The following is a 25220-nucleotide window of genomic DNA, read 5'->3' as shown; positions in this document are numbered from 1 at the left end:
GTGTGCAAGTGAGTAGGGAGGCTGGCTGGTATCTTATATTTTGGCACTTAAACTGCCGTTCAGCTAATGCTTTTGAAAACAAAGAAAGCCCTGAGATTCCCCCATGAGGAGATGGACTGGTCAAAAACCTGTTGGCTCTGACAGATTGAAACTGCTTACGTTATTCGCTGGAGTGGTCCTTTAAAGAGACACTGAAGCGAAAAAAAAAATTATAATATTATGATTTGTATGTGTAGTACAGCTAAGAAATAAAACATTAAGATCAGATACATCAGTCTAATTGTTTCCAGTACAGGGAGAGTTAAGAAACTCCAGTTGTTATCTCTATGCAAACAAGCCATTAACTCTCCTACTAAGTTTAGTGTGGAGAGGGCTGTTATCTGACTTTTATTATCTCAACTGTTTTCTTTTTCTCTGCTAGAGGAGAGGTCATTAGTGCACAGACTGCTCTGAAAGACTCATTTTGAATTGAGTGTTGTGTAATCTGCACATATTATAGAATGATGCAATGTTAGAAAAAACACTATATACCTGAAAATAAAAATATGAGAATATTTTCTTTGCTGCTAATCTTCTAGTAATTATTCATAGTACACAACCAATTCACTATATCATATTTTTTTTTTCTCTTCAGTGTCTCTTTAAAGGGGTTGTGTAGCAGTATCTAAAAACAAAAAAGTGTCACTTACCTGGGGCTAGTGGCATAGGTAAGGAGCTATGGGCCCCGGTGCAAGTTTTACCTCCGTTCCCTGCCGCGGGTCACCGTTCAATTATTTGTCTAACTAGACGTATGTCACTGTGGCTGCATGTCCGCACGCGACCTCGCTCTCGCTTGCTTCTCCGAGAGCTTACTGCGTACTGCGCCTGTATGGAAAGCTCCCGGAGACCTGAGCAGGAGCGAGGACACGTGCGGACACGGCAGCGCAGCGGCAGTGACATTCATCCAGTTAGACAAATAATTTGGCTCACCCTGCGCCCAGCTCACCGGCGGCGTACATATATACGTATGCTTATCTTGTTTTTCCCTCTTTAAAGGACCACTGTTGCGAAAAAAGTAGGCAGTTAAAATCTGACAGAACCGAAAGGTTTTGGGCCAGTCCATCTCCTCATGGGTATTCTCAGGGTTTTTTTTGTTTTCAACAGCATTTCCTGAACAGTTGCAAAGTCTAACTGACAAAATAGTGTGCAAGTGAGTAGGGAGGCTGTCCGGTATCTTACTATTTTGGCAGTTAAACTGCTGTTCAGGAAATGCTGTTGAAAACAAAAAAAACCCTGAGAATCCCCATGAGGAGATGGACTGGCCCAAAACCTGTCGGTTCTGTCAGATTTTAACTGCCTACTTTTTGTGGTCCTTTAAAGGGAACCCGAGGTGAAAGTGACATGGAGGCAGCCATATTTATTTCCTTTGAAACAATGCAAATTGCCTTTCCATCCTGCTGATCCTGTGTCTTTAATACTTTTGGCCATAGACCCTGAAAAAGCATGCAGATCAGGTGTTCTGACACAAGTCTGACTGGATTAGAAGCATGCTTGTTTCAGGGTTGTGACTCAGTCACTACTGATGCCAGAAGATCAACAAGTCTGCCAAGCAACTGGTATTGTTTAAACAGAACAAAAAATATGGCAGCCCCCATATCACTGGCACCTCGTGTCACTTTAAACACAATTTGAGAAAAAGCATATATAGAAATATGTATGTACTGTATTTACTCACAAGTGTCTGTTTTGTCTATATGCATATCGTTCTGGGCATCCAGGGGTACTATGCCAATGCCGTCCTTTGCCAGATAGTTGCAAGAGAAGCAGACATCCTAAACTAAGACGTACCTTTGAAAATAATTGCATTATAAATAATAAAGGATGCATAACTAATGCATCTGGTAAATGGAAAGCTATTGAGTGTGTCCTCACCATGCTCCCATTTGCTATAGCCAAAGAGCAATGTGTCCCACATCTCATGGACAATAGACGTCATAAGAGACTATTGCAGAAGTAGCTGAGTAAGAGGTCAGAGCTTGAGTGGAATCAAACGGAAATATATCCACACCTCACCTGAATCAATACGGCACATATCAGATCCTTGACTGGGTGCTGAGAATGCTATAAAGCAGTGGACTCTGCCAGGGGGATGGGAGTAGATTGTTGTATCATCAAGGCCAGGGGTGTAACTAGAAGGGCACAGCCCCTGTGATAGCATGGGGGCTAAGAGCTGTGGGGGGCCCCCATCTACTAACCCTCCTTTCCTCTGATACAGGGGACTACAGTATATTTCAGATCAGGCCCCACTTGTTTTATGACCCTTGTGAGATGGACCCCAAGGCTGCAAGGGACAGCAAGGGGAAGCAAGGGAACATTTGTGGGCCTCATCAACCCCATGGGTTGTAGTTATGCCACTGGTCAGGGTATATCTGTGATCAACTTTCCTCACATGTTGTCTAAGGCCTGGTGCACACCGAGCAGTTTTTGTAGCGTTTTCCAATCCGCTTCCGCCTGTGAAAACGCTTGGCTAATGTATTTCCATGAGATGGTGCACACCTGCGGTTTGAGGTTTTTAGCAAACCGCAAACGTGGGTCCTGCAGCACTTTTGCGGTTTGCAGATGCGTTTCTGCCTTAATGTAAAGTATAGGAAAAGGTTAAACCACTCTGGAAAACGCTACATCAGAGCGGTTTTCCAGGCATTTTGTTTTACAGAAGTTGTCCAGTAACAGCTTTTACTGTAACAATATTTGTAATCTGCTCCAAAAAACACTCGGCATGTTTAGAAAATGTCTCTTAACATGCCTAGAATCGCTCTGAATCTCTGCTCCAAAAACCTCTAGCGTTTTGAGGATCTGCTAGCGGTTTTGGTGTGCACTGGGCCTATGGGAGTATTGCAGACTAAAAAACAACAACTAAGTAGACAGGAATGCTATATAGTTAGGGAACTCAGGCCTTACTAGCTCCAACACTGTGTGCAGCTCGGGTTTACTGATTCATGGGGAATTAAGCTTCAGGAAACAAATCTCAGCTGTGGTGAAACATTCCTTCTTCCACCTAAGGAAAATTGCAAAAATGAAGCACCTCATTCCTTCAGAAGATCTTCCAACCTTACTTCACGGCTTCATCACATCACAGCTGGACTACTGCAATGCCCTCTATGCAGGCCTTCCAAATAAAGACCTACACCGCCTGCAGCTAGTACTGAATACTGCAAGACTATTAACAAGCCAACCCGCCATTGCCACATAACACCAATCCTTTACTCACTTCATTGGCTACCCATAAAATGGAGAATCCTTTTCAAAATTGCCATGGTAACATTCAATCCCTACACAACCTAGGCCCTGTATACCTGAAGGATTTGTTGCCATTGCATCACACCTCCCACAACCTCAGATCAAAAGGATCCAATAACTTGACCACCCCCAGAGTTCAACTAAAAACCTTTGGAGGCAGAGCTTATTGTCATGCTGCCCCTACCCTGTGTAATGCCTTGCCAAACTTAATCAAGACAGCTCCAACCCTGGACACGTTTAAATCTAAACTGAAAAGCCTCCTGTTTAGTCTGGCATTTATGATCACATATTTCCCCCTGTCTGCACCACTATGCTCTGATCTGAGACAAGCTTATGCACTTTGGGTTCTACGGGAGAAAAGTGCTTTACAAATGTTTTGTTGTTGTAGTAATCAATGTATGGTGTGCTGGTGCAATACCACAAGCAAATTAGAAGTAAAAAGAACAAAATGACCCAAGAAAATCGCTCACAATACCATATACACTGTATATTCTGGCATATAAGACTACTTTTAAACCCTTGAAAAGTCAGGGGTCATCTTATACGCCGGGTATCATTGATGCCGGGTGATACGCTCTATCCTGTTACCGCCTCTCAGATCTCACTGCTGAGAACTGTAGTAAGCGGCGCAGGCGCACATGTGTGAGATCTGAGAGGCAGAGAAGGAGGTAAATAGGATACAAGGGTGGGCCAGAAGGGTGATAGAGGCGTGTTTTATGGGCACAGTGCAATCTATTCTTCCATACCACTCTGATAAACAGGGAGACAGATAGAGCTGACCAATCCGCTTAGGGAGAGGGAGAGTTGGCCAATCCAACCAGTCAATCACCTGTATACTGTTGTATACTAGGTACCACATACAGTACAGCACCAGTATCTGTTTATACATAGCACCAATATGTTTTTTTTTATTTGGTGTGCGTTGAAAGAGGTGTAGTCTTATACTGAGTCAAACTCTATATTTAAACTGGAAAAAGTTGGGGGGGGGGGGGTCGTCTTATGCACCCAGTTGTCTTATACGCCGGAATATACGGTAATCAAAAATCTTTATTATAGGGGTCTTAAATCCAACAACAAAAAGTAACTGAAGTTCACATACAGGAGCGTAACAATAGGGGATGCAGCCCCTGCATTCGCGGGGGGGGGGGGGTCAGGGCAGTTTTGGGGGACTGGAGGGGTCGCAGCATGAGGGGAAAGCTATGGCCACACATCGGCGGGGAGGGGGGAATGGTCCCCCCCCTCACCTCAGGCTCTCCCCTCTGCGCTCCCCTCCAATTGGTGTCTGTGCAGGCGGCGGGCAGCGGCAGATACACATACCTTCCTTGCATACCAGTGCGGATGAAGTAGCGTCAGAGAGTAGAGAGATGAACATCCGCGCTGGAACACAAGGAAGGTATGTGTATTTGCTGCTGCCCGCCGCCTGCATGCACAGACTCTCATTGATGTTGGAGGGGAGCGCAGAGGGGAGAGCCCGAGGTGAGGGAGGGGGGACCATCCCCCTCCGCGCCGATGTGTGGCCAAGCTCTCCCCTTATGCTGCAACCCCTCCAGCCCTGAACGGGCCTCCGGGGGGTGGGGGGCGTCAGAATTTCTGCAGAGGGCCCCGGAGATTCCTAGTTACTCCTGTGTTCAAATAAACTGTTAAAAACACACAAGGCTCCTCTTACAACATTACCCGTTTATGATGCCATATACATCAACATACATCAGTCCAGAATGATTCACTTAACTGTTACAAAAAAGGAATATATATGAACATCAACAGATTTAAAAAATGCCAAACTAAATGGAATAATAAGTGCCCAACAGTGATGCTAGGCAATAAACTATGTTCAAAGTGGCGTACTGATATGAGGAGGGATCCACTAGTGACTGGACAATAGGGGAAAAATGGTAATCTGTAAGTTTCAGCCCATAAGTTACAACAGCTGAAAAATATAAATGTTCACTACAGAGCTAGATCATGGATGAAGAGAGGAGGCCGCCCAACGCGTATCGCGGTCCCCTGACTGCTTCCTTCCAGGCCATTTTTTCCCTATTGCATAGTGAATCCCTCCCCATATATACAGTATATAATGTCCATACCACAGTCATGGCCTGATGTCTCCACCACAGTCTTAGGCATTTTTTTTAAGAGTGGTGAGGGAAGGGGGCATTTAGTTCTCCAGCTACACAATCACACCTAACAATTACTGTACATAAAGTGCTGCTTGCCCACCCGAGACTGTGCTACTGCTGCCTCCGCCTGCCTCCTTATTGGCTTACATGTCAGGATGGCCAGAGCCAAAGCAGATGAGCAAGCATGAAGCCTCACACTCACTCACCTCCAGAATCTGCATCTCTGAAACCTGGAAATTCTCTCCTGGGCAGTTCCTGCTTCTCATGAGTGTGCCGGCTACAACCATCTGTAAGGCTACTTACACACTAAGACGTTGCGTTAGGTGCAACGTTAAGGTCGCATAACGTGCACCTAATACAACGTATGGTGGTGCGGGAGAGGACGGTAGAGTGAGCCGCGTTAGGCGGCTCTATCCGCATAAGGTCTCCCAGAGTGGCGCTGATTGGCCGGCGGGACCACGTGATGTGGAGCGAGACACTCCGCATCACGTGGTCCCGCCGGCCAATCAGCGGCCGCCAGTGCAGTGCATATTAAGTAGCCATGTGCGCGGCTACTGTAGCAGCATCTCCCCGCCTCATCTCCGCCCCCCACTGAGTATGTGCAAACAGTCTAACGCGGCTAAAGCCGCTAGAACGCACAGCATGCTGCACTTTCACTACAACGTGCAGCGTTACATGTAACGCAACGTGGGCAGTGTGAACAGCCCACTTGTGTTACATTGCTGTGCGTTGGGGGAGCGTTACAGGCTGCACTAACGTGCGCCTGTAACGTCCCTGTGTGGAAGCAGCCTAATGGTATGCAGGAGCTCTATGCTGCTGATATCTATCAGTGTCTGGAAAGATAATCGGACCTCAGCATCTCTCTGAAGAGGACATGTCGGTACCATTGCACTGTCACCAAATAGTGTTTACAAAGAGGGGACAGACTTCCTGTGCCCATCACAGATTTAAATCATGGGTTCTAAAACTTACTGGAAAATACAGTGGACAACTTCTTATATTAATCTGTACATGCATTTTGTGTAAAGGACCACTACGGCAAAAAAAAGCAAGCAGTTAAAATCTGACAGAACCGACAGGTTTTAGACTTGTCCATCTCCTCGTGGGTCATTCTCAGGGCTTTCTTTGTTTTCAAAAGCATTTCCTGAATGGCAGTTGCTAACTGCCAAAATAGTAAGATACCAGCCAGCCTCCCTACTCACTTGCACACTATTATGTCGGTTAGATTGAGCAACTGCCGTTGAAGAAATGCTTTTGAAAACAAAGAAAACCCCGAGAATCCCCCATCAGGAGATGGACTAGTCCAAACCCTGTCAGTTTTGTTAGATTTTAACTACTTATTTTTTTTCGCTGGAATGGTCCTTTAACAAAGATATATTTGAGACAAATTTGCATTATATTTGCACATGCAGACATACATGTGATCATTTGGCTGGATAGTGCACTGGTAAAGGGCACCGCCTCTGACATAGGAGATCAGGGTGTATACATGCAAAAATGGCGCCAGGAAATGTGGGTGCAGGGTGAAGCCAAAAATGGCTCACCCTGCTCCTGCAAAAGTCCCGGCGGCGTTAATTACTATTACCCCTCCAGGCCGCCATGGAATGGAGAGAAATTATGTTGCCAGCTACTGCTGGCGGCTGAATTGCACTGTTTTTTTTTAATTTGAGCTCCGTCTTTTGCCAGCGCCCAAATTACCCTGTGAGCGTCACTATAGCCATAATTCACATTACAGCCACATGTCCAGCACCCTTTCTGACTGCCTCGGATCAGGGTTCGATTCCAGGATAAAATCAGTACTTGTTCAAAGAGTCCTTGGGCAATACTGCCTAACACTGCGGGGTGGCCTGTTAAGTGCGTCCCTAGTGGCTGCAGCTCTCAAGCTCTTTGAGTCAGGAGAAAAGCGGCGCGCTATACAAATGTTAGAATTATTATTTGACAAAAATATTCATAATAAATGTGTAATACAGAAACTTGACTTATGCTGGGCAAACACGTGTTGATGCGCCGTTATCAATCGAGCCGCTGATGGCTCGATTGATAATTTCCGACTGGTCCGATGACCCGCCGGATCGATTCCCCGCTCGGGAACAATAGCGGGGATTCGAGCGGAAGATAAGGAGGCGCCCGCGGGGACGAGCGGGAATCGATCCGGACAGCGGCAGGGACGAGCGGGGACGCGGATCGACTCGTGTATTCCCAGTATTAGGCCTGGAACCCACTACAAAATGCTATCTCTAATCGCAATCGCTAGCGTTTTGTATGAGCACTTTGTACGCGATTTTATGAGCGTTTTCTGGCTATTTTGGTAGCGATTTTCAAAAGTGTAAGCGTTTTGCCAGCGATTGTGTAGCGATTAGCGTTTTTGATTCTGATTGGTCCTGTCAATTAATTTTACATTTTTTTTTACAGTGAGCAGTATTTTTAAAACACTAGCAAAATCACTCTCTGAGTGATTATACCAGCGTTTATATACTTTACATTGCGGAAACACTAACGCTAAAACCTAAAAATGCTGCATGTCCTGCATTTGCGATTTTGCTAATTGCAATCGCTACTGTGGAATTTGGCCCACCATTAACATTAGCTGAGCGCACAAAATTGCTCTAGTGGGTTCCAGCATTAAAGAAACAAAGCATAAATCGCTATACAGTTCATTCTAGGATTGCCGTTGTTTATTCTTTTTCCCTCAGTCTGAGTCATTGCCATATAATTCCTCACAGCATCGCATGGTATGCAATGCATTATTGATGCTAGCACTCTGGTAGTCCTTCCACATTCATGGCATTTTCTATACGGGACACTGCAGCATAAACAAGAAGGCCCAGCACCTACTTGTGAAGGGTGGTGATGGCTGCTAGTACTTCTATGAGAGATGTTTGAGGTGGCTGGAAATTAGTTTAGCACAATTTCCACAGCATTTCTCACATCACACCAGTCACTACACCACATGCTTTTCTAAGAAGTTGCTTCAGAAACAACATGTAATATGTGATCTAATCTGCACTTCCTCCCTAGAGCCTGATCCTTCCTTGTCAGGGTGTGTGATAATAAAACGGCCATTCAGGGGGGTAGCTGGGCAACTTAATGGACACCTGTGACTTTCAAAAAAAAAGTGACTTACCCAAGTAGAGCGAAGACTCTGCGTGGTCCAGGGGCTTTTCAATGTGAAATCAGGAAATTTGGGCGCCTGGGGCTAAGGGACAATTTTGGCCCCCCAAAGGCGCTTATGCAAAATATCATCCAAACAAAATGTTTTTGTTGCGGCATAGCAACGCGTGTAACTAAGGAAGGCATGATCCTTACATAGCTGCTATGTAAGGCTTGCATAGCGGGCGCTCCTTGCTTCAGCAGCACAGCTTAATGAATCGAGCACAATATCTTAAAATTTCAGCTATACCCTGCGCCCTTTTTCCTGGCGCCATTATTTGATGTATACTTCCGATGTATGACCGCGACCTGTGCAGCAAGCCAAAGCCACTCGCTACTGCACAGGTGGGATTGTGCTCGCACATGGGCAGTATGGACACACTCATACAGGATGGTGGGCGTGGTCACAGACTAGAAAAGGGTAAAGCATGAAGGACAGGGGAAGCCTCTGGAGTCACAGGTCCGCTTGAATAGAAATACAGCAGAGCCCCTAGTAGCCAGCGTGTCACATGGCATGCCGACTTGCGTGCATGGACGCTAGAAGCCACAGAAAGGCTGCTAGACATCGCTGGGAGCTCGGTAATGTTTTACAAGCTTCAAAACCTGCAAAAAAATAAAGTCCCTGTTATCTCTCAGGCATGCCGGTTAGTTGAGTATTAAGGTTGCCTGAGTTGCCAGATAACGGGGACTTCGCTGTTAGAGGTAAACCGAACTGTTCGTCCATGAACTTTATGCGAGTTCGACCCGCCCCCTATACTACATCATTAGGCTAAACTTTGACCCTCTACATCACAGTCAGCAGACATAGGGCAGCCAATCAGGCTACACTCCCTCCTGGAGCCCCCCACCCCAATAAAAAGCAGCAGCGTCGGCCATTTCCTTACTCTGTGTGCTGCGTAGGTAGTGAGAGAAGGGAGAGAGGTTGCTGCACAGGTTAGAGAAAGCTTAGTCAGGCTGTTGTTAGCTTGCTCCTTGCTGATACTTATTATTACTAAGAAGGAGCACCCCACAACAGCTCTTTTGAGAGCTAATGCTCTTTTTCTTTTGATGTGTTTTTTTTTTTATTTTTGTGTGGCCCACTGACACTTGCCTATACAGCCCTGTCAGTCGCAGCTGGCCCTTGCTAATTGCTATACTGTGCAAGGCCCAGCACATTCAGTGACTACCTTTTCACTGCACCTGTGTGGGACAGCTGCATATTTGTAATACCAGTCACTGCATACCTGTTCATGTTTACTGCACCTGCGTGACAGCAGCACGCAGTCTTATATATACCAGTCACTGCATACCTGTTAACGGTACCTGTGTGTGTGACAGCTGCACATTTGTAATACCTGCATACCTGTTCATGTTTACTGCACCTGCGTGACAGCAGCATGCAGTGTTATATACCAGTCACTGCATATCTGTTCATGGTACCTGTATGTGTGACAGCTGCACATTTGTAATACCAGTCACTGCATACCTGTTCATGTTTACTGCACATGCGTGACAGCAGCACGCAGTCTTATATATACCAGTCACTGCATACCTGTTCACGGTACCTGTGTGTGTGACAGCTGCACATTTGTAATATCAGTCACTACATACCTGTTCATGTTTACTACACCTGCGTGACAGCAGCACGCAGTGTTATATATACCAGTCACTGCATATCTGTTCACAGTACCTGTATGTGTGACAGCTGCACATTTGTAAAACCAGTCATTGCATACCTGATCATGTTCACTGCACCTGCGTGACAGCATGCAGTGTTATATACCTGTCCTTACATACCTGTTCAGTGTAGCTGTGTATGTGACAGCTGCACATTGTATTGATACCAGTCACTGCATACCTGCTCAGTGTACCTGTGTGTGTGACAGCTGCACATTGTATTGATACCAGTCTGTGCATACCTGTCCATTGTACCTGTGTGACTGCACATTGTATTAGTCAAGTCAGTGCATACCTTTCACTTCATCTCCCCCAATATGGACAAAAAAGGCAGAGGCAGAGCCAGAGGCAGGCCACCCGGCAGGTTTGTTCAAGGTCGTGCTGTCGTGATTTCGTGCGGCCCTGGACCAAAGTACAGTGTTCAGAAGGCACGTGCCATCAACCCCCAAGATTGTCAGGACGTAGTTGACTATTTAACACAGAACACCTCATCTTCCTCAGCTTCCGCATGGAACAGTGACATATCTTCCTCCTCCTGCTCTGATTCTGGCACCCCACTTAACACTTAGTCGGCCGCCACCACCAAAGTGCCATCATCCCAGGGCTCAGCGGTGTGGAAAAAATTTTTTGTGTCTGCCTCAGATGAGAGCGATGCCATCTGTACTCTCTGCCACCAAAAATTGAGCCGTGGAAAGACCAAGACCCGCGTAAGGACAACTTCCTTACGAAGGCACATGACAACAAAGCACAAACTGCAATGGGATGACCACCTGAGAGAAAGCAGCACACAAAAGCAAAGCCACACAACGCAGTGGAAGATAACAGGCCGCAATTATTTCTCAAAAAAGGCGATACCAAAACTGTACCGTGATGTTGAAAGGCAAGTGGTGTCATCTCTGGCACACAGCGTTGGGTCAAGGGTCCATCTGACCACGTGGTCTGAAAAGCACGGTCAGGCCTGCCGAAGACTAAGGGCCGTTTCCACTAGGAGTGGTGCGACGCAGCTACATAGCCGCATCGCACCGCGGGTGTCCTGAAACACATGCACGGCAATGGAAGAGTTTCCACTGCGTGCATGTTGTATGGAGCGATCCGAGAATCTGCAGCATGCAAGTTCGCGTTCGAGGTTCGCGAACCGAAAACCGGAGGTTCGAGCCATCTCTACTTGCTGTAGGACCAAATTTACTTATTTCAATTTTCGGTTGATTGGGGATGGGTTAGGATTAGGATGGGCCATGCTAATCATTTTATTAATAATAATAATAATAACAATTCCAACATTTGTATATCGTGTTTTTTCTTGTCAGACTCAAAGAGCTGGAAAGCTGCAGTCACTAGGGCACACTCGGTAGGCCAGCCTGCAGTGGCCCAAGGACTCCTTACTGAATAGGTGCTGGCTTACCGACAGGAAGAGCTGTGATTCAAACCCTGGTCTCCTGTGTCAGGGGTGGTGTCATTAAAGGAAATCTTAAGTCGGTTTTCCATTTATCTTATTCAGTATTCCAATTACCGTGGTAAAAATCTGCATTCTCTGATTGGTTCAATACTTCTGAGTCAACTAGGAAGCGTTTAGCCAATCAGAGAGTGCAAAAAATGACAAAAAAAAGACTCCTCAGAAATTGGCGGATATCGGAATTTCCACGGGAACGGAAATCTACATTTCCAACCATCTTTACTAATAACATGTGAACACTGCAGAAGTGTAACTAACAATCAATGAAACCACCATCTGCAAAAGTTTGTACAAATCCCATCTCCACAAGACAAAAATTAGACCCTAAGTACCGCACAGAATCTCATCTCAGGCATAAAATAGTGTATGTATTATTTTCCATCGGTGGTCCAGATCCATGTGGGCGACAGTCCTCATAGATCTGTACAAAGGGCAGTAACCTTGGCGTTTTGTACATGTGCTACCAGAGTTTTGTGTTGTATATCCAGCTTTTCTCCTGCAGCCAATGTTTTTCACAAGGCCTGCCATGCTGCAGATGACTGTGTAACAGAAACAAGGCTCTCTTCATACTGCAGAACAAATGACTGCAATACGCCTTCACGTGAAAATATTCCAGTCCTGCTTTCTGACAAAGCAGCCTTAGTTTGTGTTATCGGGGCCTACACTGAGTGCCTCATCTGTAAAAATAAGTCTGGACGGGGAAATATCAAAAAGGCAGGGAACACACTTGCAGGGCATTTGCCCATAATCTCGGCAGGGGCGTATCTGGGTGACGTAGCGCCTATGGCAAACACTGAAATTGCGCCCCCCTATCCCTTACTCCATCAAACCACCTTGTCCCATAATAACAGCTTATTTTCTTGCAATGATACAAGTCTCCCCAGTATAGGTTGCTAGAGTTAACCCCCAAGTAAAAGTAACCAGAGGTAGCACCCTAGTATAGGTAGCCAGAGGTAGTTCACCCAGTATAAGTAGACCCATGTTTACATTGCCCTCCTAGTATATGTAGTTAGAGATGTCTCCCCAGTATAAGTAGCCTTCTTTAGCATAAGTGGTAAGAGCTATCCCCCCAGTATAAGTAGTCCCTCAGTATAGGTAATGAAGTTCCCCTCAGTATAAGTAACCCCCTCAGTATAGATTTGGCAGGTGCCCCCCAGTATAAGTAGACCCTCCCAGTATAGGTAGTGAGAAATTTCCACCAGTATAAGAGCAGGCACAAATGCCTGAGAGGCATCCTTCAGTATGGTGCTGAAGCATGAGGGAGGAGGAGGCAGCCATGGCGCCCATGGTGCTGTGGCGCCCATGGCACAAGCCATGCCTGCACCCCTCTAGATACGCCTCTGAATCTCGGGCCTCCTACCTAGTGCGTTTGGGTTTGCAATTGTGTTTTCTGCACAGGATTTTTCACTTTCATTTTATGATTCTCCAGATATGGCAGAATACATTGTAGTTGCCAACTTGTGTGTTGTGCGGAAAAAAGCAGCAAGCTGTGCAATTTAAAATCGTGGAGAAAAGCAAACGTAAATGAACGCAAACAACATGCATTTACCGAGTGGGGCCATTGACTTAAAAAGACAAAAATGACAGCGCTCATAGGCTGCAACTGAAATGAAGACCAACAGAGGCATGCAGAGCTCCACGGGGGCTAAATACATGCCTTGAATGCACATCAGATGAAAATGATGTACTAGTCCCTAATCTAAACTTTTAATGCAAATTGAAGCACATGGATGCAGCTAGCCATAAGCATACTTACATGAGTTTTGTACAGCAGGCGACATTGGCAGCGCTCCCAAACAGAGGCTGCACCGAATTAACTACTTGCAATAGATGTGCAGAGCTCCACAATATGGACAAAATTACACAAGTTGCATTCAAAACAGGTACAGCAAAGGAGGGCATTAGCTTCAGCATAAAAAATTCTAGCAGGTGTGTTCCTTACCTTAGGCAGGGTTCACACTTAACATAGCGGAAAACGGAACATTTTTTCGCATGCATCTCTTTCGCATTAAAGTTTGCATTTGTATGCAAACTCTCACATTTAAGCTGCAATAAGTACATTTTCTTTCATGCATGTAAGTGCCATTCTCCACTGACTTTCATTAGATATGTGGCAAACTGTGGTTGTGCACGTTGGTAAACCAATGCACATTTTGGACACTGCCTTACAAGCAATGAAAATACCAACAATTGGGATCCCTGGAAGAGCCTGAAAGACATACAACCGTTACTCTGTCTCTTCCTGCTGACAGACTCAGCTTAAAGTGCACCTCTGGTGAAAATAACAAACTAATAGATACCTAATGATTGAACTTTAAAATGCCCTGGCACATTGTGTTGGTAATAAGTCTCCCCGGAGCCCGTTTCAGCTGGGTTCCAGTATGTAACTCCACCCCTTTGAAGAAAAAGGCCTTCGCCTTTTCTCCATTTTCAGAGGTACTCTTTAAAGTGAACCTGAGATGGAGGGACAGAAAAGTTTTATACATACCTGGGGCTTCCTCCAGCCCCCTCCGTGCAGATCACACCCTCGCCGCCATCCTCTACCTCCTGGATCCTCTCAAATTGGCCATGGAAATTCCTCCGGTCTGCAGAGCACTGCACATGCTCGGCTAAGCCGTGCAGCTCCTGGCTTCGGGATCGCGACGTGGGGGCGTGTGCGGCCAGACTGCATATGCGCCAACTGGCCCCGACTGGAGGACTTTTCGGGCCAGTTTCTGAGGATCCAACAGTCGAAGGAGGGCGATGAGGTAGTGTCAAGCCTGGAGGGGGCTGGAGGAAGCCCCAGGTATGTATACATGTTTACCTACTCCCGGTCTTAGGTACACTTTGAGGAAACTTGCTGACTGCTACAGCTCTGAGGAGAGTCACATGATCAGCTGAGCAATCACTGGAAATATGGGGGGAACCTTTACTTTTGAAAGAAGATGATTGGCTAACATGACAGACAGATTAGTCTTTTACTAATATTTGTTTTTGGGGACACAGAGTCATGTCATAAGGCAGAAAACATGCCTCTGTATCCCATCTGCCCCCCACGGGACAACCTCGGGTTCTCTTTAAAATCACTGATCCATCTCTACATATCTCCACAGTGGCGTAGCAATAGGGGATGCAGGGGTAGCGACCACACCAGGGCCCGTGGACCAGAGGAGCCCAGTGAGTTCTTTATTGGTGCAAAACTGGTAATGATCACCTTTATACTGTATGTGCTTTGATTAGTTATAACCATTGATAGACTGCTCTACTCCCAGCTTACACCTCTCTGACACTGCAGCTGTCCTTGGCAGGTTTTGGTGCTTCATATCTATTATATATAGAGCACTTGAGGCCCAATGTAAAACCTGCACTGGGCCCAGAGCTCTTAAGTTACGCCACTGTATCTCCAGGTAAGGCAGCTCTCAAGTCACATAACATAGTCCCATAGTTTGAACTAGCCTTTAGCTTAGCAAAGGAGTAGGGAGCAGGAGATTACTGCAGTGTGGAAGTTACACTGAGATCCGCTGATCTCAGGACCATGGTAATGACATCACCCTGTGGGAGGGGTTTCACCACAATATCAGCCACACAAACCCCCCTGATGATCTATTATCGAGAAATGCAAAGATTTCTCATGGGAAAGGGGGTATCAGCTACTCATTGGAATGAAGTTCAATCCATGGTCAAGTTCCTCTTAAAGGGATACTGTAGGGGGGTCGGGGGAAAATGAGCTGAACTTACCCGGGGCTTCTAACGGTCCCCTGCAGACATCCTGTGCCTGCGCAGCCACTCCGCATGCTCCGGCCCCGCCTCCTGTTCACTTCTGGAATTTCAGACTTTAAAGTCTGAAAACCACTGCGCCTGCGTTGCCGTGTCCTCGATCCCGCTGATGTCATCAAGAGCGCACAGCGCAGGCCCAGTATGGTCTGTGTTTGCGCAGTACACTCCTGGTGACATCAGCGGGAGCGAGGACACGGCAATGCAGGCGCAGTGGTTTTCTGACTTTAAAGTCAGAAATTCCAGAAGTGAACTGGAGGCGGGGCCAGAGCATCGGTGAGCGGCTGCGCCAACACAGGATGTCTGCGGGGGACCATTAGAAGCCCCGGGTAAGTTCAGCTCATTTTCCCCCGACCCCCTACAGTATCCCTTTAAAGTTATAATCAATACACATTCATGAGTTGATATATTTTATTTTCTGTCTTCAGACTATTCCCTGTGACCCCAGACATGATCTGCCACTTATTGACACCGTTAATTCTGTAGCTTGCTGGTTGACTACGTTTGGAATTTTGTACAGCCGTGCTTACCTTCACTGCACTGATTATTGGTCCAAAATTTTCATTTGACTGTCAATTATGCATAAGTCAATCAAATTGACAATCAAACCTAAATTGATTAATGTATGGCTAGTAGCTTCGCAATAAAGCCACAGCCAAGTAACCACCAGCTACTAAAACATAGCCACATCACTTTTGATAATTTCATGACAGGCTCTCTTGCGACAATGCAATGTTGTAAAATGCAAGCACTAAAGAGGACCTGTAGTGACATTTAGTAGAATGCAGTAAATTATTCAGGATACTCACATTCATGGTAATGCTCCTGGTTTTCGCATCTGAAACACATACTTTACCTATAGATTGCTGTATATTGAATGTCACCCTTCCCTCCCTCCTAGTGGTACTTAGCCTAGGCTGATTACCTACACAAATTTCTCCCCCAGAGCATTCCTGAGAGACCAGGTATATTTTGTACTGGATTCAGAATTCTCAGTAAACAAACATTCTGCACAGATGTACCTGACAGGACCAAAGATATCGGCACCTGTGATAAAGTTCAGAATGTAAATCAGGATGCTTTTTTTTTTTTTTTTTTTTTTTTTTACAATGGGCAGACACTGACTTAATGCTTTATAAATGAATATTGTAGAAAAATAAGCAATTTTAATCATTACGTTATCATGCCTCCCAACTTTTTGAGATAAGAAAAAGGGACACTTAAGCCATACCCTTACCACGCCTCCTGCAACCCCTAGTCATGTATACTATAAAGATTTCATAAGAAAAATATGTTGTTTTATAAGTCAAACCACATTGGTCCTTTATATACTGTTTAACCACTTCACCCAAAGCGGTTTTTACCCTAACGGAAAAGAGCATTTTTCACCTATTAGTGCTCATCCCTTTCAATTGCCAATAGCTTAATCACTACTAATCACAATGAAATGATCTATATCTTGTTTTTTTCACCACAATTGGGTTTTTTTTGAGGTTGATATTTTGTTTTCAGTAATTACTTTATTTTCGATGCATTTTAAAGGGAAAAACAAGGAAAAAATGAAAAAATACACTATTTCTCCAATTTCATACCCTATAGTTTTAATATAAACACTGCTACTGTACATAAAACCCACACATTTTATCTGCCTATTTGTCCTGGTTATCACAAGATTTTAATTATGTCCCTAGTACAAAGTATGGTGACAATATATTATTTGGAAACAAAGGTGTATTTTTCCTATAGTGTTTTTTTTTCTCACTAATTTCACGTGCATGCGCGCGGGAATGCATGTGCACGTGCGAGAGCGCACACGTGCACCCGCACAGCGGCAGCAGCACTGTCTGAGTTATGAAAACGTCCTGGAGCCATTAAAGTGGACCCAAACTAAAAATACAAGATTTCAGAAATAAAATCTATTTTCTAAATTATAATAATAAATCAGCAGCCTTTTTTCAGCTGCATGATGACAAATATAAAATATTTTACATTTAATGGAGAAACCCCTCCCTTCCTTTCATTTTGCCGGGACAGAAACCGGCAAACTGGTGAGTAGCAGGTGTCTGGCAAAGGAGGAATTGCTAATGGCTGCCACCTGTATAATCCTAGTTATAAAAGAGAAGGGTGAAAAGCATGCACTGAAATGCTCATAGGCTTGAAGGAGAGTTTATTTATCTTTGTATGTGTCAGAGTGGTGCAACTAAATATTATGAATTAAAGGGATACTGTAGGGGGGTCGGGGGAAAATGAGTTGAACTTACCCGGGGCTTCTAATGGTCCCCCACAGACATCCTGTGCCCGCGCAGCCACTCACCGGCCCCGCCTCAGGTTCACTTTTCCTAACTCCACTTTTCCTAACCCTAACACACAATTAATCAATTACTTAAAGGGATACTGTAGGGGGGTCGGGGGAAAATTGAGCTGAACTTACCCGGGGCTTCTAATGGTCCCCCGCAGACATCCTGTGTTGGCGCAGCCACTCCCCAATGCTCCGGCCCCGCCTCCGGTTCACTTCTGGAATTTCAGACTTTAAAGTCTGAAAACCACTGCGCCTGCGTTGTCGTGTCCTCGCTCCTGCTGATGTCACCACACACAGACCATACTGGGCATGCGCAGTACGCTCCTGGTGCCATCAGCGGGAGTGAGGACACGCAACGCAGGCGCAGTGGTTTTCAGACTTTAAAGTCTGAAATTCCAGAAGTGAACAGGAGGCGGGGCCGTAGCATCGGTGAGTGGCTGCGCGGGCACAGGATGTCTGTGGGGGGACCATTAGAAGCCCCGGGTAAGTTCAACTCATTTTCCCCCGACCCCCCCTACAGTATCCCTTAAAAAAAATGTTTGGTTTGGGTCCGCTTTAAGAGGCTCTAGCAGGACGTTTTTATAAGTCTGGTTGTCATTAAGTGGTTAATTTTCCTTCATATTAACATTTGAAAATGTATCAATATAAAGGATGAAAATAAAGTTTAGAGTCAATTAAACACATTTTTCAGTAGAAAAAGACATATATTTACATAGATCTGTACATCAGTCCTGAAAGAGGGACAAATAAGGAGGAAACAGAAGGGACTGGGTTCCCAAAGAGGGACTGTCCTTGCAAAAGAGGGACAGACAGTTGGTAGCTACCGTATGTGTTATTTTCACTACAGTTCTGTGTGTGTGTATAAATGTAGTGATATAATACACACCTGCCCTACTATCCCTAGCAAAATAACATCACTTACCGAATGACAGCATCTATCCCCCATGAGAGCAGCAGAAGAAGAGTTACAGTGTGAATCTTCATATTTCTGCCCCTGTGTATTCAGCACTGGGCTTATAAGGGTCAGGGACCGGCCTGCAGCTGAACTCTGATCTGTCTTCCTATTTCTGTGGGTTACAGACTGAAGTTTTGCATCTTGTTGAGTGTTTTGCTGAGTGGTTTTCGCGAAGGCAGTGGGCAGGAAGCCTGTATCACGCCTCTGTGTGTCTCCTGGAACTGGCCTGTCGTTTGTTAGCCTGTGGTCCAGGCACTTCAGAGATAATTGGCAAGCGCATGACACATGACTAATCATGAGATTAAGCGGCTGACAGACATTTGTGTTAATCTGAAAAGCGGAAAGGGGGTCTACTGCATTAACCATTTCTAGAATGCGGATGAGTGACACAGAAGTGATCTGAGTTTCAGGCAAACATCAGAACACAGCTAATAGTAATAATTGGTCATTCTGTTTAGCCAGTGCATACAGCATATTATCATCTCTGTGCATAACTCCTGTCCCTCCTCTGCAGTTTAGCAGCATAGCCTTCTGATTGGACCGTGTAAAGGAGCAGCACACTGATGAGTCTACATTATTCTCTCCTCAACCATAATGAGGTTTACACGTACCGTACACAGGCACAAGTACTGTCAGCTTCAGGAATTAGGAGTCCATCCCTCAGGCAAGTTTTGTACAGATGCTTTAGGAGCCTACAGGCTAGTGGCACGTTCTGTTGCTATGGAAGGGGGTAGGAGGGCAGACATTAAAGTGTCACAGAGCAGATGGGTGAGAAAGAGGACAATAGGCTTGGCCGGCACCCTGCTGAGGTGATGTGCCAGTCCGCTTTTCTCTGCAGCTCATTGGGAGGAGCAGGGGCCACCGTACACAACCGACAACCATCTAGCACCTGACCCCACAATCCCTCCATGTGCAGGAACATGCATGGACCGATATGAACATCAACAGGAGAGTCTGCATATCTCTAAATAGAGTCCATCATTTCCAGTTAGAGCCTCCCAGCTCCAGATAGAGCCTTACATCTCCATATAGAGTCCCACATCTCCAGGTAGAGCCTTACATCTCCATATAGAGCCCCACATCTCCAGGTAGAGCCTTACATCTCCATACAGAGTCCCCACATCTCCAGGTAAAGCCTTACATCTCCATTACAGAGGCACACATCTCCAGGTAGAGCCTTAATTTTCCATATAGAGTCCCACATCTCCAGGTAGAGCCTTAACCTGCTGAGCGGGTCTGGACGAGCTCAGCTCGTCCAACACCGCCAGAGGCTGCCGCTCAGGCCCTGCTGGGCCGATTTTAGTCAAATAAAAAGCAGCACACGCAGCCGGCACTTTGCCAGCCGCGTGTGCTGCCTGATCGCCGCCGCTCTGCGGCGATCCGCCGCGAGCAGCGGCGAAAGAGGGTTCCCCCAGCCGCCTGAGCCCAGCGTAGCCGGAACAAAAAGTTCCGGCCAGCGCTAAGGGCTGGATCGGAGGCGGCTGACGGCAGGACGTCGATGACGTCACTCCGCTCGTCGCTATGGCGACGATATAAGCAAAAACAAGGAAGGCCGCTCATTGCGGCCTTCCTTGTTTATTCTGGGCGCCGGAGGCGATCGAAGATCGCCTCCGGAGCGCCCTCTAGTGGGCCTTTCATGCAGCCAACTTTCAGTTGGCTGCATGAAATAGTTTTTTTTTTTATTTAAAAAAAACCCTCCCGCAGCCACCCTGGCGATTTAATCAGAACGCCAGGGTGGTTAAATCCCCATATAGAGTCCCACATCTCCAGTAGAGCCTTACATCCCCATATAGAGTCCTACATCTCCAGGTAGAGCCTTACATCTCCATATAGAGTCAACATCTCCAGGTAGAGCCTTACATCTCCATATAGAGTCAACATCTCCAGGTAGAGCCTTACATCTCCATATAGAGTCCCACATCTCCAGGTAGAGCCTTACATCGCTAGACAGAGCCCCACATCCCCAGGCACAGCTCCAGTCACTTGACAGGCAGCCTATTGGGCAAATCAAGTGCGGGGATCACGTCTTAAAAAGCCACAGGGACATAACAGGGCTCAGGGCGAGCGTAAAGGAGCGGGCAATAAATACAAGGGAGCAGGTGTAAGTTAAAAGCGCACGCCACAAAGCCTGTAGCGTGCGTTGAGGATTTAACTTGCGCTGCTCAATACTAAGCTGCGCTGCTTTAGCAGTCCAGCTTAGTGAATCCCCCTAATCTCTGAGTAGAACTCCAAATCACCAACTAGAGCCCGACATGCTTGGGTACAGCCTTACATCTCTGGGCAGAGCTCCATATCTCTGAGTAAAGCCCAAATCTCCAAATAGAGCCTCACAACTCTGTTTAGAGCTAGGGATAGTTAGAAATGCCGATTTCCGTTTCTGTTTTCCGATTTCCAAGTAGTCTTTTTTTGTCACTTTTTGCATTCTCTGATTGGCCAAATACTTCCGAGTTGACTCTGCATTCTCTGATTAGTCCAATGCTTCCGAGGTCCATGATTGGGCTAAAACTACAGAGTTGCAGTAATGTGGTTACATAGTTAATTTGGTTGAAAAAAGTCATCTGTCCATCAAGTCCAACTAGGAAAATGAATCCTCTATAATAAAACAAGTGTCTCTGTGTCCCCTTGTGTGTGTGTTTTGTTGTACTGCGCATGTGCAGGGTAGAGTTGGGCCCGAACCTCCGATTTTCGGTTCGCGAACCCTGTTCGCGAACCTCCGCGAAAGGTTCGGTTCGCGAAAAAGTTCGCGAACCGCAATAGACTTCAATGGGGAGGCGAACTTTCAAAGTTTTAAAAATTCTATACACTGCAAAAATGATAGAAAACATGTTTCAAAAGCTCTAATGCCTGGAGTCACACCTAATTGAGTGAAATACACTTCACTGCTCGAGGACCCTCCCTCCCTCCTCCAAGCAAGGTCCTTTATACCATTTGCCTACCTACACTAATTAGTTATGGAACAGCTGCTAGGGAGTTTTTACTCTCCCTCCTCCCCTCCTCCCTCCTCCCTCCAACCCTTCAACCTATTCCCTCCTCCCTCCGGGAGGAGGGTGTCTTCTGGCAGGGATTATACTTTTTTAAAAGCCAGTATATATCATACCATAGCTGGAATCGAACCCAGATCACACTGCATGGTGGACACGTCAGTGCATCACCCTAAGCACTGTACCACTACAGTAGTAAGTGAAGCTACCGTAAAATGTACCATTAATGCTCAATGCAATAGAACCATTAGGTTGCTTAAAGGAGAACTGTAGTGAGAGGTATATGGAGGCTGCCATATTGATTTCCTTTTAAGCTATACCAGTTGCCTGGCAGCCCTGCTGATCTATTTGGCTGCAGTAATAATATAATAATTATAATCCAAACATTTGTATAGCGCTTTTCTCCTGTCAGACTCAAAGCGCTCAAGAGCTGCAGCCACAGGGACGCACTCAAGAGGCCACCCTGCAGTGTTAGGGAGTCTTGCTTTGAACTCCTTACTGAATAGGTACTTGACCTAGCCAGGATTCGAACCCTGGTCTCCCATGTCAAAAGGCAGAACCCTTACCAGTACACTATCCAGCCACTGTCGTGTGAATCCCCACCAGAAACAAGCATGCAGCTAATCTTGTCAGATCTTACAAAAATGTCAAACACCAGATCTGCTGCATGCTTGTTCAGGGTCTAGGGCTAAAAGTATTGGAGGCAGAGGATCTGCAGGATAGCCAGGTAACTGGTATTGCTTAAAAGGAAATCAATATGGTAGCCTCCATATACCTTTCACTACAGTTCTCGCCTGAAAATGCTGGCCTGAAATGCTGGCCTGAAAATGCTGGCCTGAAAACAAGCTGCATGCTTGTTTCAGGTGTGATGCGCTTGTTTTCAGGCCAGCAATTTCAGGCCAGCAATTTCAGGCCAGCAATTTCAGGCCAGCTTCAGTTGGTATAGTGGATAGTGTGCTTGTCCACCATACAGAGAGACCCAGGTTCGAATCCCAGCCAATGTGAGTTGGCTTTTATGCTACAAATCCTTAAAGGGAACCTAAACGGAGAAGGATATGGATTTTTCCTTTTAAAATAATACCAGTTGCCTGAATCGCCTGCTGATCCTGTGTCTCTAATACTTTTAGCCACAGCCCCTGAACAAGCATGCAGATCAGGTGCTCTGACTGAAGTCAGACTGGATTAGCTGCATGCTTGTTTCAGGGTGTGATTCAGCCACTATTGCAGTCACAAAGATCAGCTGGACTGCCAGGCAACTGGTATTGTTTACAGGAAACAGCCATATCACTCTCAGTTAAGGTTCCCTTTAAAGGAGAACTGTAGTGAAAGGTATATGGAGGCTACCATATTGATTTCCTTTTAAGCAATACCAGTTACCTGATCCTCTGCCTCCAATACTTTTAGCCTAGACCCTGAACAAGCATGCAGCAGATCTGGTGTTTGACATTTTTGTAAGATCTGACAAGATTAGCTGCATGCTTGTTTCTGGTGGGATTCACACGACAGTGGCTGGATAGTGTACTGGTTAAGGGTTCTGCCTTTGACATGGGAGACCAGGGTTCGAATCCTGGCTAGGTCAAGTACCTATTCAGTAAGGAGTTCAAAGGCAAGACTCCCTAACACTGCAGGGTGGCCTCTTGAGTGCGTCCCTGTGGCTGCAGCTCTTGAGCGCTTTGAGTCTGACAGGAGAAAAGCACTATACAAATGTTTGGATTATATTATTATTATTACTGCAGCCAAATAGATCAGCAGGGCTGCCAGGCAACTGGTATAGCTTAAAAGGAAATCAATATGGCAGCCTCCATATACCTCTCACTACAGTTCTCCTTTAAGCAACCTAATGGTTCTATTGCATTGAGCATTAATGGTACATTTTACGGTAGCTTCACTACTACTGTAGTGGTACAGTGCTTAGGGTGATGCACTGACGTGTCCACCATGCAGTGTGATCTGGGTTCGATTCCCAGCTATGGTATGGTATGATATATACTGGCTTTTAAAAAGTATAATTCCCTGCCAGAAGACACCCTCCTCCCGGAGGGAGGAGGGAATAGGTTGAAGGGTTGGAGGAGGTGGGAGGAGGGAGGAGGGAGGTGGGAGGAGGGAGGAGGGAGGTGGGAGGAGGGAGGTGGGAGGAGGGAGGAGGGAGGTGGGAGGAGGGAGGAGGGAGGTGGGAGGAGGGAGGAGGGAGGTGGGAGGAGGGAGGAGGGAGGTGGGAGGAGGGAGGTGGGAGGAGGGAGGAGGGAGGTGGGAGGAGGGAGGTGGGAGGAGGGAGGTGGGAGGAGGGAGGAGGGAGGTGGGAGGAGGGAGGTGGGAGGTGGGAGGAGGGAGGGGGAGGTGGGAGGTGGGAGGTGGGAGGAGGGAGGAGGGAGGTGGGAGGAGGGAGAGGGAGGTGGGAGGAGGGAGGAGGGAGGAGGGAGGAGGGAGGTGGGAGGAGGGAGGAGGGAGGAGGGAGGTGGGAGGAGGGAGGAGGGAGGAGGGAGGTGGGAGGAGGGAGGAGGGAGGTGGATGAGGGAGGAGGGAGGTGGGAGGTGGGAGGAGGGAGGTGGGAGGTGGAGGAGGGAGGTGGGAGGAGGGAGGAGGGAGGAGGGAGGGTGGGAGGAGGGGAGGAGGGAGGAGGGAGGAGGGAGGTGGGAGGAGGGAGGAGGGAGGTGGGAGGAGGGAGGAGGGAGGTGGGAGGAGGGAGGAGGGAGGAGGGAGGTGGGAGGAGGGAGGTGGGAGGTGGGAGGAGGGAGGTGGGAGGAGGGAGGTGGGAGGAGGGAGGAGGGAGGTGGTGAGGAGGGAGGAGGAGGTGGGAGGAGGGAGGTGGGAGGAGGGAGGAGGGAGGAGGGAGGTGGGAGGTGGGAGGGAGGGGAGGAGGGGAGGAGGGAGGAGGAGGAGGGAGGAGAGGAGGAGGTGGAGGTGGGAGGTGGGAGGGAGGAGGAGGAGGAGGAGGGAGTGGAGGAGGAGGAGGGAGGAGGGAAGGTGGGAGGAGGGAGGTGGAGGAGGGAGGAGGGAGGTGGGAGGAGGGAGGTGGGAGGTGGGAGGTGGAGGTGGAGGGGGGAGGGGGGAGGGGGGAGGTGGGGGAGGGGTAGGGAGGTGGGAGGAGGGAGGTGGGAGGTGGGAGGAGGGAGGAGGGAGGAGGGAAGGTGGAGGTGGGAGGAGGGAGGTGGGAGGTGGGGAGGAGGGAGGTGGAGGAGGGAGGTGGGGAGGTGGAGGTGGGAGGAGGGAGGTGGGAGGAGGGAGGTGGGAGGAGGGAGGAGGGAGGTGGGGAGGAGGGGAGGAGGGAGGTGGGAGGAGGAGGTGGAGGTGGAGGGGGAGTGAGGAGGAGGTGAGGTGGGAGGAGGGGGAGGAGGGAGGTGGGAGGAGGAGGAGGAGGGAGGTGGGAGGTGGGAGGAGGGAGTGGAGGAGGGAGGAGGGAGGAGGGAGGAGGAGGAGGGAGGTGGAGAGGGAGGAGGAGAGGGAGGTGAGGAGGGAAGGAGGGAGTGAGAGGGAGGAGGGAGGAGGGAGGTGGGAGGAGGGAGGGAGGGAGGTGGGAGGAGGGAGGAGGGAGGAGGAGGTGGGGAGGAGGGAGGGGAGGAGAGGGGAGGTGGAGGTGGGA

General features: G+C 47.4%; 1 protein-coding gene across 4 annotated transcripts in view; it reads right to left on the bottom strand.

The window, feature by feature from the left end:
• Window positions 1–25220, bottom strand: part of LOC137521711 (cathepsin D-like) — a 72340-nt gene that overhangs the window by 29166 nt on the left and 17954 nt on the right. Inside the window, exon 1 of one of the 4 annotated variants that reach the window (XM_068241356.1) lies at window positions 18627–18932. The exons of 2 other annotated variants lie outside the window; for them this stretch is intronic. In XM_068241356.1, coding sequence (XP_068097457.1) covers window positions 18627–18688 — 62 coding nt within the window. In that variant the 5' untranslated portion in view covers window positions 18689–18932. Of the gene's footprint in view, window positions 1–18626; window positions 18933–25220 lie in introns of those variants that run through there. One more of the 4 variants, XM_068241353.1, reaches the window with a different exon arrangement.

The sequence above is a fragment of the Hyperolius riggenbachi genome, chromosome 6, assembly GCF_040937935.1.
Source record: "Hyperolius riggenbachi isolate aHypRig1 chromosome 6, aHypRig1.pri, whole genome shotgun sequence".
Taxonomy (NCBI): domain Eukaryota; kingdom Metazoa; phylum Chordata; class Amphibia; order Anura; family Hyperoliidae; genus Hyperolius; species Hyperolius riggenbachi.
This window is presented reverse-complemented; position numbering and strand designations above follow the sequence as displayed.